The sequence below is a fragment of the Balaenoptera physalus genome (assembly GCF_965194825.1).
Source record: "Balaenoptera physalus genome assembly, chromosome: 19".
NCBI classification, from domain to species: Eukaryota; Metazoa; Chordata; class Mammalia; order Artiodactyla; family Balaenopteridae; genus Balaenoptera; species Balaenoptera physalus.
The window spans coordinates 54223086-54241963 of NC_138900.1; the positions used below are offsets into that span (position 1 = coordinate 54223086).

The 18878-nt window shown below is 39.0% G+C and overlaps 1 protein-coding gene and 1 long non-coding RNA gene across 3 annotated transcripts in view; one reads left to right on the top strand and one right to left on the bottom strand.

Annotated features, from left to right (window-relative positions):
• LOC309649354 overlaps nucleotides 1-18878 on the bottom strand; it is a 460714-nt gene that overhangs the window by 213514 nt on the left and 228322 nt on the right. The gene's annotated exons all lie outside the window — the stretch shown is intronic.
• HYDIN (HYDIN axonemal central pair apparatus protein) overlaps nucleotides 1-18878 on the top strand; it is a 443025-nt gene that overhangs the window by 114191 nt on the left and 309956 nt on the right. For both annotated transcript variants that reach the window (XM_082438963.1, XM_082438964.1), the window contains exons 7-8: nucleotides 5634-5833; nucleotides 14501-14625. In XM_082438963.1, coding sequence (XP_082295089.1) covers nucleotides 5634-5833; nucleotides 14501-14625 — 325 coding nt within the window. The remainder of the gene's footprint in view (nucleotides 1-5633; nucleotides 5834-14500; nucleotides 14626-18878) is intronic.

Here is an 18878-nt window from a genome sequence, read left to right on the forward strand (position 1 = left end):
AGCAAAAAAGCTAAACAGGAAATTAATTACCTTAAGTGGATGATTTGTACATGAATCATGAAGTAACCACATTATCGTTGTATACTAATGATACAAATGGTCAAAATAAATGTGGAAGTCCTCGGGTCTCTTTATAAGCCAAAGATCAGAGGTCATTCCTTTTTAATAGGTGGAGAAGTGTAGATGCCCCTAGGAAACTGAGACCCCAGGTAAATCACATGAAGAGTCAGAGTGGTAGAGGATAAGGCCCGAGAGACCTGATCAGTCTTGTTTTTAAACTGATTAGGACTTGAGAACTAATTCTTCCCTTTAGAGAGATGAATTTCAGATTGAGAAGATACTATAAAATAAGTACTTTTAACTGGTTAGGGAATTTATAACGTTTTTCAGGGACAGTGAGTATTAAATGTGCTGAGTCCTAATCAAATCTGGTTTTACTCTGTGTTAGCCATTCCACCATCAAGTTTAGGAGTGGAGAAAAGGGAGAAAGAGGATTGTGAGGGCTTAACCGCACTGGCTGTGCTTGCCCTTGAACGCCTGGGGAGTCGTTTGCTGCAGTAGAAGACATCATTTTCCTTTGCCTGAGATGTTAAAGGACAGAATTATTGCCACGTTTGCTTTCTATCGTGGAGCTAATATAAAATCGAGATTCATTCTTTTCACTTCTCAGAGTCAAATCTGCCACTTGCATATTCCACTGCTTTTTTTTTTTTTTTTTTTTTTTAAGTTTGGAGGATAGGCAGGTTGGAAGGAAGGCTAATGGACAGAAAAAAAATGGATAGGAAATTTCATCTGGAGACCATTGTTATATAGAATAACATTTTAGGATATAAAGTAATTCATAGCTAAATCTCATAGTACACGGGAGAGAGTTCGGAATAAATATTTTGGCTCTGAATGGTGACCTGATTGCTCTGAATTTAAGTACAGAGGAAGGAAGTACATCAACTGAAGTAATTGCTTAGGTTGCAGGCTGACAAAGCCTCCCAAGTCATAACATCTGAATTAATTTTAAGCCAGTAGAGCAATATATAATTGTATATTATATAATCTAATATAGTCATATTAAATACAGAGCTTCAGAGATTGGAATACATTTTTAAGGAGTTTAAAGAATTTCTTCATATTCATTTATATGCTTGATTATGAAAAAAATATAAAATTCTGATCAAACTTCAAATCTTCCTCATTGGGAAATTTGAATATTTCAGTTAGCCTCCTAAATTATTTTCAGCTGTCTTCAATTCCTTATAGAACAAGGCAGAGAATATGTAAACATAGAATAAATTACTTGGAGATCCCCTCTCATCGTGGATTCAGCAGCATCTTTTGTTCTTTCTCTCAAAGCCTCAGTTAATATTAAGTTTCCACATGTGCCAGCAGCTTTCCAGTTTCTAATTCCCAACAAAACCTTTGCTTGCTGGGTTTGATCTCCTAAGAAAAAATGAAAACAGTACTTATCTCTTTAGGATTCTGATGTAATCAGACTAGACTGTTTTGTTGTTGAATTCTGTGGAGTTTTCTAGGATCAAGTATGCTTCGTGTAATTTGTACTTTCTTATATCTGTATGGCATAATTTTTGAGCCTGGCATTACCATGCAGAAACCAGAATCACTTGAAGACCTAAGAGTCCAACAACTCAATTTAAATAAATTTCATGAATACTGTCCATTAATTGTTATTACTTGCTCCTACCTTAGGACTTTTATGTTTGCACCTCTCCTTGCCAGGAACGCTCCATTCCTATATCTTGCCTGACTGGATGCTTTGGCTATTCAGGTCTCTATTCGAAGGCCACCTCCTCAGGGAGGCCTCCTTGGTTGTTCTAACCTAAAGCAGCCGCTTCCCATATTATCACTTTACTATGTTTTATTTTCTTCAAAGTCCTTGTTGTTTTTTGAAATTATCTTGTTCCATTATTATCATCATTACCAGGATTATCATTATTATCCTAACAACAAGTACACAAATTGAGTTTTTCCTACGTGCCTTACTCAAAACATTGTATTTTATGCAACATTTTAGTAATGACAACTAACATTTATTGAGTACTTAACTACTCGCCAAGCTGTAAGCTAAGCATTTATTGCACTAGGCCAGGTCAGTTTCATCTCTTGCCTGGACTACTGCAGTGGCTGCCTAACTGGCCACCCTTTTTTCATCTTAGCCTCCTTACAGTTCGTTGCCTACATAGCAGCTAGTAATTCTTCTAAAACATAAATCAGGTACATCTTGATCCGCTTTCAGCATCATTAATGTTTTTGGCCGTCCTCAGGTCCTAACAATGGCTTACAAGTTCCTGTGTGATCTGGCTTCCCACAACCTCTTTGCTGCATCTCTAACCTCTCCTTACCTTATTCCCCTCTGGCCACAGTCTCTGAATCATGCTTCGCCCAGATTACCACCCACCCCCATGACGTCATTTCTCCTTTCACTTAGATTTCTGCTGGAATGTCACCTCCTCATAGAGGCCTTTTCCCACTCACTCTTTATTCCCTTATGCTTTATTGCTCTTCACTCAGCATTATAGTACTTATTTGCCTGTCTTTAGCAAATATTTGTTGAATGTTTACTGAGTACCACGCCCTGTTCTAGGCGTTGGATATGTGAAGTCAATACGATGGGCAGAATCCCTGTTGACATGGAGATAAGGGGGGAGGCATACAATAGACTCAATAAATAGGTAACATATATAATGTGTTAGATGGCTTTGGGAAAACTAAAGCAAACGAAAGGCTAGGGAGTGATGGGATAGGAGAGGGAGAGTTAAGTTTACAATAGGGCAATCAGGGGAGGCCTCAGGGAGAAAATGGACATTGTGCAAAGTCCTGAAGGAAGTGAGGGAGCAAGAAATGTGAATAATTACAGGAAAGCATGTTCTGGATGGAACGAACATCGAGTTTGAAGGCTCTGAAGGGAGAGCATCTCTAGAATACTCAAGAGACGGCAAGGAAACCTGTAGCTGGAGCAGAGACGCAAGCGGGGGAGGGGGGAGGTGTGGCCAGAGAAATGACAGGGGTGCCAGGCCATAGCACTCAGAGACCCCCAGCTGTCTGCTTGGGAGATTTTGAATGGAGGAGCCTCCTGAGCTGACTTATATTTTAACTGGATCCCTCTGGCCCTTGTGTGGAAAATAGACTTTAGGGAGCAAGGGTTGAAACAGAGTCCAGTTAGCCCAGGAAAGATTGGAGTGGCTAGGGTCAGGGTGGCAGGATGGAAGTAGTGAGACGTGTTTGTGGTCTGGATATATTTTGAAGGTCAGTCCTACAGGATTTACTAAGAAATTGAGAAACAGAGTGATCAAGGATGCCTCATGCCAGGATATTAAATCCAGGCCGGTGGAAGGATGGAGATTCATGTACCAAGATGGAGAGGCAGTGAGGGGACAGATTTAGGGTGGAAGGAAGGTCATGAGCAGGACCTCAGCTGGCATTGTGGAGCCTTTGTGGGCATGAGAAGAAGGCTGCCCCTATAGGCCGATTCAGTTGGAGCCAGCAGAGTGGACTGGATTTCAGGCCCTGTTCCTTCCCTTGGTAGGGTATCTTTATGCACAGTTGCAGGCAGTGGCATTAGTCAGCAGCTTTGCTTTGGGCCATGGTAAGTTTGTATCCAGTGAGATGTTGATCCGGCTGCTGGGTATGAGTTTGGGGTTCAGGGAGGCAGAGAGACTGCAGGCGTAAAGCTCTGTCGGGGGAACATTCCTGGCTATTTTCTCTTTATATTTATTTAATATATTTGTGCATGTATTACATTGTACATTAGATATGCTTGACTTACCTGCTCACTGTCTCTTCCATCACTATGTAAGCTCGGAGCGATCCACGTCTGTGGTTACTACTCAGTTGCATACCCAGACCCAGCTCAGTGCCTGGCACCTGGACACTTAATAAACATGGTGGGATGAATAAACTAACTGGGGATACCACTGCTTTCTACTTGTCCTGTGGGTTTCATGAAACTGAGTGCGTGGCCAGGTCTAAATGTCAGTCAGTATGTCAGACATTCCCATTCCTGCTCTGTGCCTAAAGTCCAAAGAGAGGTTTTAAACCTCCACCACTGAAAACCATTTACTGCATGATTACCAAAAGGAAACTTCAGTTCCAAGAGGCCTTTATACTTATAAAGATTGCCTTGCAGCCAAAACACACACTAAAATGATGGGGAAACTTAAAATGAAGGAAAATGAACCTGGTTTAGATAGCAAATTCCTTTCACAGTGACTTCTGAGCCTGTTCTTTTTTATTTTATTTTATTTTATTTATTTATTTTTGGCTGCATTGGGTCTTAGGTGCTGCGCGCAGGCTTTCCCTACTTGTGGGGAGCGGGGGCTACTCTTGGTGGCGTTGCGCAGGCTTCTCATTGTCGTGGCTTCTCTTGTTGCGGAGCATGGGCTTTAGGCTTTAGGCGTGCGGGCTTCAGTAGTTGTGTCACGTGGGCTTCAGTAGTTGTGGCTCGCAGGCTTAGTTGCTCCGCGGCATGTGGGATCTTCCTGGACCAGGGCTCGAACCTGTGTCCCCTGCATTGGCAGACGGATTCTTAACCACTGCACCACCAGGGAAGCCCCCTGAGCCTATTCTTGAGGAGACTGTTAATGCTTTCCTTTCACATTTAGGTTTGCTTGTTGGTGATGGTTTACTTTTAACTTTTTCTTTGTTGCATTGAGGATGAGACTTCCATTTTCCTATCTTATGAGAGGAGATAAAGGGTGACTTAATTCAGCATTTCTGTTGCATTTAGACTCAAGATTGGGGATGATGGATGCCTAGGGCCTCAGCATTTTTATTTGGAATGGTCAGTAATGGCTTTGCACAAGAGGTGAGGTTTAAAATGGGCTTTGAATCAGTTAGCTATTGTTGTATAATGACAGACCACTCCCAAATTCAATTATGGACATTATGGCTCACAAGACTATGGTTTAGCTAATCTTGACTGGGCCCACTCATGAGTTGGGTAGGCAACTCTGCTTAACTTGGCTGGGCTCTCTCACATATCTGGGGCAGTAGGCTGGTCTAGCATGGGACATCTGGGCTCCCATCCTGCAGTAGGCTAGACCAGGCCTGTTTACGTGGCACAGTTTCAAGAGCAAGAATGGAAATGCCCAAAGCTTCTTGAGGCCTTAGCTTGGAACTGGCATAGCATAACTTCTGCCACATTCCATTGGTCAAAGCACAGGGTAAAGAAATAGACTCCACTCATGATGGAGAAGCTGCACAGTCATATTTCAAAAAGTGTGGTCATAGAGAGACCATTATTTGGAGCTATCAGTCTAACACATGGCTTGAAGGATAAGTAGGTAGGGTTTAGAAGGAGGACGTGAAGTTACTGGTGTGAACCTCCTCTGATCTAAAAAAGAATGAGCCTCAACTGTCCTGCATCCCACCTCCCTAATATCCGGGAAGCACAAGAAGCATAAGCTTCTCTATTGGCTTGTAGGTTTTAATACTTGAACTGTTCTCTTTTTCTTAGAAAAGAGTATCTCATTGAAGGTACATCCATAATTGTCTTGAGAAGGTTTCATAGAATATATATATTAAGTTGTTTTGCAAGATGCTTGGCATACAGCCATATTTCTTGCAGTTATCTTGGTCATGTTGGTGTTTCCACAAGTAATGATTGTACCCTTCTCTTGTAGGATTATGCCCATATGTTGACCTGTGTTACTGAAAGAGAAAAGTTTATTGTGCCCATCAAAGCTAGAGGTGCACGAGCCATCCTAGATTTTCCTGACAAGCTGAATTTTTCTACTTGCCCTGTCAAATACAGCACTCAGAAGATTCTGCTGGTGCGAAACATTGGCAACAAAGATGCTGTGTTTCACATCAAAACTCACAGGTATGCATTCCTTCAGCTTTTGTTTTTGATTGATCATAGCTAAATCTAGTCAGCACATGTAGTTTCGTAGAATAGCAGTCAAGATGCAACTGCTTATTACAGTCTTCACTTGCAAGGATGGGAGACCTCAATGATGTGGGGCAGACTTCCTCTTCATCCCATGAGGAACCCAAAATTCAAGGTTACCTGTTTGGGTATGGGTGGTTTTCTGAAATGCTGGATAAGAGACTTTCTATTTAGCATAGAGAATGGCTCATGGGAATATATTAATAAACATATTTGTTGTGACTGAGACTTTTATAACTGGCTGTATTAGTTTTCTACTGCTATTGTAATAAATTACCACAAACTTCATGGTTTGAAATAACACAAATTTATTATCTGACATTTCAGTAGATCAGAAGCCTCACTGGGCTAAAATCCCAGTGTTGGCAGGGCTGTGTTCTTTTCTGGAGGCTTGATGGGAGGATCCATTTCTTTGCCTTTTCCAGCTTTAGAGGCCACCCACAATTTTCGCATCTGAAAAATGGGGGAAAGTAGCCACCTTATGGGGTTGTTGTGAGGAATAGATGAATTAATAAACATGAACTGCTGGTATATAGCAAGTACTGTATAGTGAGTGTTTCTTCTTTTATTGTTTCTTTAAATGACCTACTGCCAGTGTGGTGGGCAGAATAATGGCTCCTCAAATATGTGCATGTCCTAATCCCCAGAACCTGTAAATGTGTAGTGTCACATGACAAAGGGGACTAGGGTTGTAGATGTAATTAAGGTTGCTAATCAGCTGACCTTAAAATGGGCAGATTATCCTGGATCATCTGGGTGGGCCCAGTGTAATCACAAACATCTTTAAAAATAGAAGGAGGCAGAAGAAGAGTTTGGAGTGATGAGATATGAGAAGAACTCAACCTGCTATTGCTGGCTTTGAAGATGAGAAAGCTGAGCAATAGAGAGGTTGTATAACTTGCTCAAGAGCACATAGCTAGTAAGTGAAGCTGTTTGATTTTAATCTGATAATTTATGGTGTAGCTATAGTGTAGTAGACATTATGGGACAATATAAATATTATGGGACAGTCCTTGCCCTCAATGATCTCTCTTATAAGATGGGGAAGAATGGTTGTTATGGGACATGAAGATGTTGGCTGATTAGCAGGGCCATAACAATAATGGCCAGCTTGGGAACACAGGAGACAGAAGGTCAAGTTCTTTTCTATGACTTTCGAAAAATAAGGCAGATATTGAGCTGGATCATTTTCATAAGGGCTTCATCTGTGGAATCCTTTGCTAGTTTAAGGACACATCTCTCCAGTAAGGATTAGCATTTATTTCTGCCTGGTTCCCAAAGGTTAGACTACATAGACTGCCTCTCTGGTAATTTCTTGGCTTAGGGGTTCCTGGACTGATCATGCATATCTAAACCCTAAACTGGTAGGATACATATGTCCAAAGTATGAATTCCCTAGAGAATCCTTGTTTCCCTCATTCAAAACCATGATAGACATCTTTCCTTGTGCTAATGGGAGAATGTTTTGGTAACCTTTGAAGTTTCCCAGGTTTATATGGGGATTTTGTTACCAGTCCCCTGACTTAACCATCCCAAGACCTTGTAGCCTGCTGCTATTAGCAGGGCTGTTAAAACCCAGGCTTCAAGGGCTCAGTGGCTTACTGCTCTGGTTCTTATTTCCTCTTGTTTTTGAATCCTGTGGATTTGCCTTTTTTTTTTTTTTGGCATGCTCAGCTACACATTTATGTAAGTTATATTTTATCCAGACTTTCTAGGTATTTTCTGGTGGAAGAGTTTTCGGGTTACTTGGTCTGCCATATTGTAGGTAGCAGGGATGCCATAATGTGGGTTGAGGCACATCCCTCAGGAGGGAATTTGTGTTTATTCTTACATGTGTCCCAGGAGCATCACTAGCTCTAAACCATTTCATGTAGATTCAAGTTTCTGTTTGGTATCATTTTTTCCTGGCTGAAAAACTACTATAATATTTCTTGTAGCACAGATCTAGTGGATATTATCTCAGTTTTTGTCTACTTGAAAAAAAATATTTTGCCTTCATTTTTTGAAAGATTTTTTTCTCTACAGTATAGAATTCTGAAATGGCAGTTATATATGCATTTTTTTTCATACTTTAAAGATGTCACTTCATTGTCTTTTGGCTTACAGTTTTCTAATGAGAAGTCTGCTGTAATTCCTAGCTTTGTTTTTCTGTAGGTAATTATGTCTTTTTCTTGGGCTGCCTTCAAAGATTTTGTCTTTATATTTGGTTTTTAGCAGTTTGAATGTGATGTGTCTAGATGTGGATTTTGTTTTTGGTTGTTTTTTGGTTTAAGGATCTTATTTTGCTTTTATTTGATTTTTGTTTCAATCCTGCATGAAGCTCTCTGAGCTTCTTGGATCTGTCATTATTTTTGGAAAACATCAGCCATTATCTCTTCAAATATTTCTTTTCTCCATCCTCTCTCACTATTTCTTCTGCTTGTAGGAATGTTCTGTCTGCCACAGGTGAAATACTCTGCACATGTCTTGTCTTCTTTAGAGGCAGGAGATTGTCCATTTTTGTTTGCCCTGCAATCTCAGCTCTCTAATGGGTTTGAGAAAAATTGTGATTTTGTTGTTTATCTGTTTTTTTTTTTTGTTATTGTTACAGTAAAAGAAACACTCTTTTCAGCTCTCTACATCCTGGGTGGAAACATGACTCTGACCCACTTTAGATAAATCAACCATCAGAGGCAAAGGAAAAATTCTTTTGAAAATCAGTGTCTCCTGACATTGTCAAAGTGCTTATAAAGGCTTTGTTTGTCATTTCGTGGTGAGACTCATATTTTGATTGAAGGGAAGGGAGCAAGTTGTTCAACTGGCTCACCATGACTTAGAAAGAACCAATCTCTTTTGATTAAAAAAAAAAAAGAACTTTCATAACCACCATCCATAATACACATTAAAAACTTCCTGTGACATTGGTATTGTTCCAATGAAAAAGAGAGTCCACCTAAGGTGGAAAAACAAGCACAGGCAGCATATCTTCCTGGACTGTTCGGCTGAATCTTAAAAACTATACATAATTGGCAATACATTCATGTAAAGTGAAACAAAATCACAGATTTAATAGTGTGAAGTTGCAGGAAAAGATCTAAAACTTTTATATCCATGTAACTGTGAATGTGAATCATCTTTTCCCAATGTAGAAACACTTCTAAGGTAAAATGGTGAGCTAACTCAAGGACTAGCCAGAAATCATAATGACATTAGAAACTCTAGTCCAACATTCCCATTTTACAGATGAAAGAAGTAAGGTCTGAGAAGGTAAATGACTTAGCCAAGTTCTCCCAGTAAGTTAATAGCAAAATTTGGATTAAAACAAACATGGGCCAGTTCTGGCCTTGTTTACCTCAAGATCCATTCCTTGCCCTTCCCAGGCTTTGCTCAGTATCTATGTTGGGCTGTGTTAGCCCCTCTAGCCTCCACGACCTGCTGGATTTCACCTGGGTTTGACCAGTGGGGGGCACTAGAAGGAGGTTGGAGAGTAGGAAGAAGTCAGAGTATTTCTCTTCCTCCCTCTCTAACTTCAGTAGAGTCCCCAGCAAGCAGCTGCATCTCCTCTGTGGTTCTAGCTCATGTCAGACAGACCTGCCATGGTTCCAACTTCTGCCAGGTCCCCAGGATCTGCTAATACTTCCTCCTCTCCTTTTGTCTCCAGCCCAGTGGTGGAAATGGCTTACTGCTATTACCAGTCCCTGAGCTATCTCACCATCTTAAGTTGGGCTTTTCATAGCTTTCATCTTCTGTGTAACCAAGTCCTTCAATTAAATTTCCTGTTTATTTTTGTCTTCCTGTTTAGACTCTGCACAAAATGGTACTTTTATGTTCTTTCCACAAAATGCATGTAATCCAACCATGATGTCAATTCTGTGAGCTACCTCAAATCCTTCCAATAAATCCCTTTTCTGTCTAAGTTAGCCAGAATTGGTTTCTGTTGTTTGCAACTGAAAGCCCTAATGACTACAATGAGAAAGAATGCAGTTGAATTTGTGGTCACATTTTATTGAATCAGAATGTCTGGGGGGATCCCCTGACGAGTATCCATTCTGAAAAATGCACAGGTGATTGTGTTGCCCAGACAGGGCTGAGGACCACTCTTTCATTGACAACATGATTGTCAATAGACATAGTGGAGCAGTATATGTAGTTTGAGAATTTGGAGTCAAAAACATAGGGTCTATACTCTTGGTCTTGCTGCTTTTGTAGTCATTATACAGTTAGAAATAATATCTCACAGGAAATTGTTTAAAAAACAAATCATATTCTTTTCATTGAAATAATGAGTTAATTAATGGTAAAGTTTATAAGTGGTCAGGTTCATATAAATTATAAAAAATAAAACTTTATGTGTCTGTTGCTCCCATTAGAATGTGATCTTCTCAAATGCAAGGATTGTATCTCTTTTCATTTGTATGTCCCCAGCATCTAGCAAAGTGTCTAGAATAAATAAGTGCTCAATAAATGTTTATAGGATGCCTAACCAACAATATATCACAACAGCAGAGCTACAACTACAAACCTCTACAATAATTTAAAATAAAAAAACATGCTCCAAGTACTATAAAAGAGGCATAGTGTTTTTTTACACTAATAAAAGGAGCCTCAGTGTGCTATAAAGTATACAGAGAACATAAACAATTACTCTTCAACTTTATTACAGATTTGACCTAAAACTCTAGTAGGTACCAGAATAACTTTGACTATTAAAGTAGGATTAATTTTGGAAGGTGAAATAGAAAGAATTAAGGAGTAATTTCAAAATCTAAAATCTCAATTTAGGAATCAGTTAATAAGAAAGATTATCTGAAGGAAAAATACTAATTTTATATTCAATGTTGAATATAATAGAACCAGTATTTAGTCTTCTGCTAAAATATTGAATCATTTGAATGGAATAATTTTAGTTCTTAAGAGCAGTTCGTAGTGGATTGAACAAAAACTCAAAATCTTTCTTGTGGCTCACGATTTTACACAAACCCGAGTTCCCTCCCTAATCAAGTATTCGGTATTAATGAGGATGTGATATCAAAACCAGACATTCTGGTAGACAGAGGCAGCTTTATACCCTGGAGGAACAGCACCTTTTACCTCTCTGTAAGATCATTTTCTGGTACTTGGTATTCTCTAGCCTTTTCAGCCTGTCTGCCTCTAGTAAAATGAAATACAAAATCAAATTATAGACAATGTTTAAGCACCAGAACTTAACACACTCTATCCAATTAATGTCTGATTTATAGAAAAAGCTTAGGCAGCTCTAAGTAGCAATGGCTATCCCAGGTGATCTTCTAACCACTGAAGAAGTTTAGTGTAATATAAACCCAACAATTAGCACAAAAGGCAAGAATCTGTTACCACTGTATGGAATTAGGATTTCTGGAGGTCCTAAGAAGAGTCCCTTTGTCCATAGAAAATTAGCTTAGGTTCTGTAATGTAATACTATCCAATTCATTTCAAAACTGTTATTTTGCTACTAAGAAATGTTTGAAAAAAAAAAAAGAAAGCACAGTGTAGGGAGAAAAATATTAGGAACTGGTGAAGCGGAGGTAGAAGAGAATGTTACAATGTTGTTCCCAAAGCCAGGAAACTGGGGCCAGTTCTCAATTCTTCAGATTCTTCCTGAGGCCATAAGGAAGGAAAGAACTTTAAAGACGGTGAGACTCACCTTCATCTCCCATCAAGCAGAGATTCTTGAGATACCAAAAGTCTGCTCCTTTTCTGTTCCACCAAGTTGTTATAAAGATTAAATAAAGATTAGAGATATTTTAAATTTCCCTTTAAAAGTTGATTGTAATTCAATTTAACAACCTCTTTTGAGAGGCTCCTATGAGTAAAGAGCTATGCATGGGGTGGTGAGAGACACAAAGATGAATCTAACCAGGTGGCTTCCACATTCAGGGATGGTTTGGGGAGACAGAAAAAACTTGAAGGCAGGCTTCCATCCCTGCTCTACCACTACCTAGTTGGGTAGCTTTGGGCCAGTTGCCTGCCCTTTTAGAGCATCTGCTTTCTCGTATCTAAAATGCAAATAACAAGACCTACTTTCTCAAGATTTTGTGAGGATTAAAAGAATTGACATATGTAAAGTACCTACTGTGGTACCCAGCATAGAGTATGTGCTAATGAAATTTTGTTTGCTTTCTCTTTCCTTTCATCTCAAGAGTCTCTAGCTATTGGGAGAGACAGGCATGAAAACTTATTATTGTACAAGGTGAGCTAAAGTAAGAAGTAAAAATAAAGTTATAGCCTCTGAGAGGAAGGAGACATTATTAATAAGAGAATCAGGAAAGATTCTATTTAAAAGGTAGCTTTGAGTCTGGGCTATGATGGGTGACTTTGGAAGGAGTATGACATGGAAAACGGTGAATGTTCCTATCTGACCCGAGCAGTTCTGGAATGTCTATGTAGGGGGCACTGTCTGGTTGGAAGGAAGAGGAGGTGCAGTGCTGGGGAAGGTTATGGGTGTAGAGACTAAAGCCCTCCCATCTCATCCCACCCCAGTCTGACATGGAATGTGACATGTGTATAATGTATTTGGACAGATGTATCTATTTAAGGAGAAGGCCAAAACTAGTTGGGAGTAGATTGTGTGGGACCTCAAATGTCGAGGACTTTGAACTTTATTACATAAATTACGGGGGTCACTGAAGGTGTTTGAACAAGAGATTGATGTGTTATGTCCTGTGTGTGTGTTTTTTTACAATGTCTGTAGAGCAGTGTGAAGGATTGAGAGGAGGATGATAAAAACCTGAACTCATCTGAATACCCAAGATCATCCTCCAGCTGCCAATGAGGGAGATAACAATAGCAATAACAAAAATAATAATAAACATTTGTTTAGCATTTCCTACATGCCAGACATTATTCTACGCACTTTACCTCTATCAACTCCTTTAATCCTCACTACAATCCTGTGAAATAGGTGCTGTCATTATCCTCATTTTACAGATGAGGAAACTGAATGTTCAGTGACTTACCCAAGCTCATGGCTGATCTGGGTTTTGAACTTATTCATTTGGCTCCAGGCTAGTAACTACTACCTCATGGTGCCCCTACAACAGTGCCTGGAGTTCATTGGAGGTTTGGTGCTGAAGGTATGGGAAAAGGACAGAGAAAGGAGTGGGAAAGTAGTGAAAGGAGAGGGCAATCCAAATAGAGGGCACCAGAGAAAATGAACAATTGCCCGTGGTAGGAAGCACCCGAGGTCCTGCAGTGATCATTTCAGGTACCACCAAGTGCTACCCATGCTGTAAGCTCCGTACCCTCATAGAACAAAGGTTAGGTTTTCTGAAATTAAGTTCATTATCTAAGGGAAGGTTTAAGGAATGAAGACTAAAAACAGTTGCGATTCAAGTAAATAATCAGAAACAGCTTAGCCTGCCAGATACATTGTCCAACACATTACTTTGAAAAACTCGCAATTTAAAGAAGTGAAATGGACCATGAAAATAATTAAAAGGGCTGGGTTTCCTGTTTAGAAGGAAGAGCTCTGTAAGTTATTTAAGGTACTTCATGATCAGATCCAGCTTCTCTCTTACTCTTCCTTTCCAGGACAATTAAAATCAACTGTTTCCTGTTCCCAGATCCACCCTACCTCCCCATAAGGTCTGCATGTCCAAATTCTATTTTCAAGACACAGATGTCCCCAGTTTGCCTTTCCAAATGCTCTCCACCCTTCTCCAGCTTACTCTCACCCAGGAGGCTAACCTATATGGCAGAGGTCAATAGGCTCCCATGCCTTTGGCTTCTGGTTGGGTTCAGCCAGTGGGAGTCCCAGCAGGCAATCAGGCAAAGGATGTGAGGTTAAGACACTTTTCCCCCTAGTGTCCTATGTGTGAGGCCTTCTGGGCTGACTGTCTGTCTTAACTAAAGCCCTTTGAGCCTCATAAGGCAGCCTTCTCTTAGGACTCTGGTGGTTTTCAAAACCATTCCTTCTCCTTGGCTCTTTGGGCCTAGAGGTGGTAACAGTTCTACTGTTAACAACCCTGGGCAATTGCATCATCTCTTGTAGTTTCCCTACACCCCTTCCCCCCTTTTAAAAAGACCCTTTGTTAGACTGCCCTCACCTTATCCTCATGTGATTGTGTGATCACTTTCCTTTTGAGACTCTGGTACGTTTTTCTGTCATAAAACCCGCTCTTTGCTGAACTCTTGCAAAACTTGATTTTTATCCCTTTGAAGGGACTGTTCTTTTGCAAATTACAGTATTTGCGTACACGTTATAAGTCTGTCCTTTTCTGGAATCACTCAGTGAATGTTAAAATAATGGCTAAATGGCAAGAATACAAACAAGAATATTATGCATCATTTAAGTTTCTCTTACATTTGTTGTTCTATTACTGTTATTTTAATATTAACACTAAAGTTCTTTCACATTAAGGGAAAAGTATACTTCTGAATCACTGGATTGTCGTGTCGGGTCTGTGTTGTCTGCAGAACTGGAACTCATGTCTCCTCTCCCCTTCCCCCTCACACTAGTCGGGAATGTGTTCTTTTTTTTATTTTATTGGAGTATAATTGCTTTACAATGTTGCATTAGTTTCTGCTGTACAAGGAAGTGAATCAGCTATATGTGTACATATAGGAATGTGTTCTGATGATGTGTCTCCGTGTGTGTTGCAGACCCTTCTCTGTGGAGCCATCTGTTGGAACTCTTAATGTAGGAGAGTCCATGCAACTGGAAGTGGATTTTGAGCCACAGACTGTGGGCAATCACAGCGAAAAACTTATTGTGTATTACGACACAGGTATGTATTATTCTTTGTTAAAAGTTCTACATTTTAAGAAAGGTCAGATGGAAAACATGATGAGGCAAAACAGGAAATGGTTATTTTGGCTGTGTTAGAGTAAGCTAAGACCCACAAGGTAAAGAACTAAAGACTGAATGCCTCCAGCAGAAATGATGCTGAGCCACATATAAATCCCACCTACCAGTTTCTCCTGTGCTTGAAAGCCTGAGAAGTATAGGGCTCAGAAGGAACGGAAGAAACCTATACCCAGAAGTTACACTGGTAGATTGAGGTTATTTATATGTAAATGGAAACTTGAAGGTAACGTAATAACACATGGGTTTTCCATTTACTGCTGCATTTGTCTAACATTTTAAAAATACAAACCCGAGTTCAGAATGTTCTTGTGTGTGTCCTCTAACTGGATGTAAGATCCAGTTACTTTAATCCTTAGAATATGCAAATGTCTTACTTAAATCTAGGACTTTGTCTATTGCTGCTAGCATTTTCTTGAAGGCCCCACCCAGGGTAGCAATGAAAATTCACTTATTGTTTTTGCAAATATTTAATCTATGGTCATGTAGACTGTATGTACGTTATGCAAGTCTCCGAAGTTGGTTTTCAAATTAATATTTATTACTGCTATTTATTATTTCATGATTTTTCTCATTTCCTTCTCACTTCTTTTTTACCCATTTATGTTGATTGACCCAGATTGTCTGCATCAGAAGGGCACTGTAGGGAGAAAACAGAAGTGCACAGTCAGGGAAAAAGCAACAAATGATGCCTAGGTCATAGTTCAGAGTTGCTGACTTTGTGGATGCTTATCTGAGCAGGACCAATCAAGCCCTTGCATAAGGATGTGTGGTTAAGTGGTCCTGGCTCCACACTGCCCAGCATAACAACAACTCATAATCAGTGGCACAATCTATATTTATCTTTTAGTGTTGTCCACAATTCACTGGCTGCTAGTAAGAAAACCTAACCTGGACTAGCTTAAGCAAAAGGGGGATGTTTTGGCCCATGTAACCCAACAGTGGAAGATTAAAAGCACAGTACATAACCCACCAGGGATGTCAGTTTCTCAAAGTAGTGCCGTTTTACACTCCCACCAGCAAAGCTTGGGAGTTCCAGTTGCTTCACACCCTCGCCTACCCATAGTGTTGTATTGTTCATTTTAGGTATACTGGATGTATAAAGTGATGTCTTCTAGTGGTTTTAGTTTTTATTTCTCTAATGATTAATGATGTTGAACACCTTTTCATGTGCTTGCTGGCTTTTCATATATCTTTTTAAATTAAGTGTTGAAGTCTTTTGCTCATTTTTGAGTTGTTTTTCCTTTTATCATTAATTTGTAAGAGTACTTTACAGCTTGTTATTCTGAATACTAGTCATTTGTCAAGTATATGTGTTGTTGATTTTCTCTACCAGTCTGTAGATTGCCTTTTCATTTCCTTAATGATATTTCTTGATGAGCTAACATTTTTAATTTTTTTGAAATCTGTATTATCATTTTTTTAAAATGCAATAACTTTTAAAAATTTATTTTATTTATTTATTTTTGGCTGCATTGGGTCTTCGTTGCTGTATGTGGGCTTTCTCTAGTTGCAGCGAGTGGGGGCGGGCTTCTCATTACAATGGCTTCTCTTGTTGCGGAGCATGGGCTCTCGGCACGCGGGCTTCAGTAGTTGCGGCGCGCGGGCTCGGTAGTTGTGGCGCACGGGCTTAGTTGCCCCGCGGCATGTGAGATCTTCCCGGACCAGGGCTCAAACCTGTGTCGCCTGCATTGGCAGGTGGATTCTTAACCACTGTGTCACCAGGGAAGCCCTTTTTTTCTTTCAAGATTAATGCTTTTTGCCTTCTTGCTAAGAAATCTTTGCCTTTTCCAAGATCATGAATATGTTCTCCTGTGTTTACTCTTAGAAGGGCAGTAGTTTTAGCTGCAAGTTTAAGTTAATGATTTATCTTTGATTTCATTTTTGCATATGTGTCAAGTGTGGACCATGTTTCTTTTTTTTTCTCCATGTGGGTTATTGGCTCATCTCCATTCTATTATCTTATTCTGGAATTCCAACTACTTTATTATTCTATTACTTACTCTACTATTAGTCTGTTATGTATTACTTTTAACCTCTATTTTATGTTTTCCATTTTTTTGTAGATTTCTCTGGATACTTTCTTCCTATCCATTGTCCCATTCAATAATTCCCTCTTCAGCGAAGACTCACTTGCTGAGTTTTAATTTTTCAATTATTGTAATTATTTTAATTTCTGAAAGTTTTATTTGGTTCTTGTCAAATCTGATTGCTGTCTACTCTTTTATTTTTCATGTTTCCCTCTTATTTCTTAAATATATTAAACATATTTATATTGTGTATGTGGTAATTCAAACATATTAAGTCTGCTCATCTATTTATTTATTTTGCTGTTTGTTGTTTCTTATGGTTTTTCAATCATGGTATCTGTAGAGGAGGAAAAATGTCTTTTTCCTCTACCCGTTTAGGTTTTTAAGATGGGGCCCCTGTAACAAAAGACAGGTTAACAAGAGAAGAACATAAAAATTTATTTAATGTAAGTTTTACATGATATGGGAGGCTTCATAAGGAAATGAAGATCTGAAGAAGTAGTAAAATCTGAATTCCTTTATGCTGGTTCGATGAAGGATGGCGAGTTGTGGGAAAACGTGATAGGACAAAAAAATGACATGAGCTAAGAGTAGCAAACTGGGGGAGACAGTAAGGCCTGTTTATTCAGGCTCCTCTTGATGTCCCTCTATATTTGAAGATACGCATGCTTCTTTCTACCTGGTGTTGGAGGGCACCTCTCACATGGGGGATCTTGTGACATGCTTCAGGGGAAGTTAAGAAAATCCCTCTTGCACTTGCCATTTCTTATATTCCTTCAGCTTGAAATATTTAATATGCCAAGGTGCCATATTTTGTGGTAGTGTGTTCTGAACCCCATCATTATCTTATGCCTCTTTGTGTTTTGTAGTTTCTGGATTTAGCATCGTTACTTTGGGCAGGCCCTGGACTTTATGTCCTGTCCTAGGCACCCAATGCAATAGTTAAAACAGAAGTTCAAGGGTTAACAAAGTCCACTAGGGCAAATGACAACCTTGGCACTAGATTATTTCCTGGTATTCTTCACTTTGCTTTAATGTCCTTATTTTCCTATCAGGTTAGTGATCAGTTTTAAAGTAGTTTGAAAAATGTTTTATTGAGTATTTTAGTTATTTCAATCTCCAGTTTAATGTGCTACTTAAAGCTGCTTTTAATTTATGTCTTTTTTCACATTATTCAGCAATATTTATTCAGTAGTTCATCCTTTCCCACTAGTTTGCAGTCCTTTCTGTATATGATAAACACAGTTTATCCCTGCATGTAGTTAGGTTTTATTTAATTTCTCTCAGCAGCAGTTTTCTGGGTATAAGTCTTGAACATTTTGATTAGATTTATTCCTATATATTCATTCATCTTTGATGATCCTGTAAGTGATTCTTCTATTACTTTTTAAATTGAGGTATGATTTAGATATAAAATGTACAGATCTTAAATGTACAGTTTGATGCATTTTGACAAATGTAAATACCTGTGTAGCACATTCAAGATATAAAACATCTATCACCTCACAAAGTTCCCTCATGCCCCTTTCCAGTCAATCCCTCCATCCGCCATCCCAGAGATTCTGATTTCTATCATCTTATATTAGTTTTGCTTGTTCTTGGACTTCAGATAAATGTACTCATACAGTATATACTCTTTTGTGTCTGGTTTCTTTCATTCAACATAATGTTTTTGAAATTTATTCATATTGTTGTGTGTATTGGCAATTCCCTTTTTACTCCTGAGCAGTATTCCACTGTTTGGTTATACATAGTTTATCCATTCTCCTGTTAATGTAACTGAATTGTTTGAAGTTTTGGGCTATTATGAATAAACCTTTAATAACCATTATTGTACAAGTCGTGTATGTGTGTGTACATATGCATTGATTTCTCTCGGGTAAATATTTGGGAGTAGAATTGCTATATCATAGAGTAGTTATATGCTTAACTTTATAAGAAACTTCCAAAAAGTTTTCTAAAGTGGATGAAGCATTTTACATTCGCGCCAGCAATGTTTAAGGGTTCCAGTTACTCCACATCCTCACCAGCTCTTGGTCATGTGTTTTTTTAAAAATTACAGTATAATTGACTTACAATATTAATATTAGTTTCGGGTGTACAACATAGTGATTTGATATTTTTATGTATTGCAAAATGATCACCA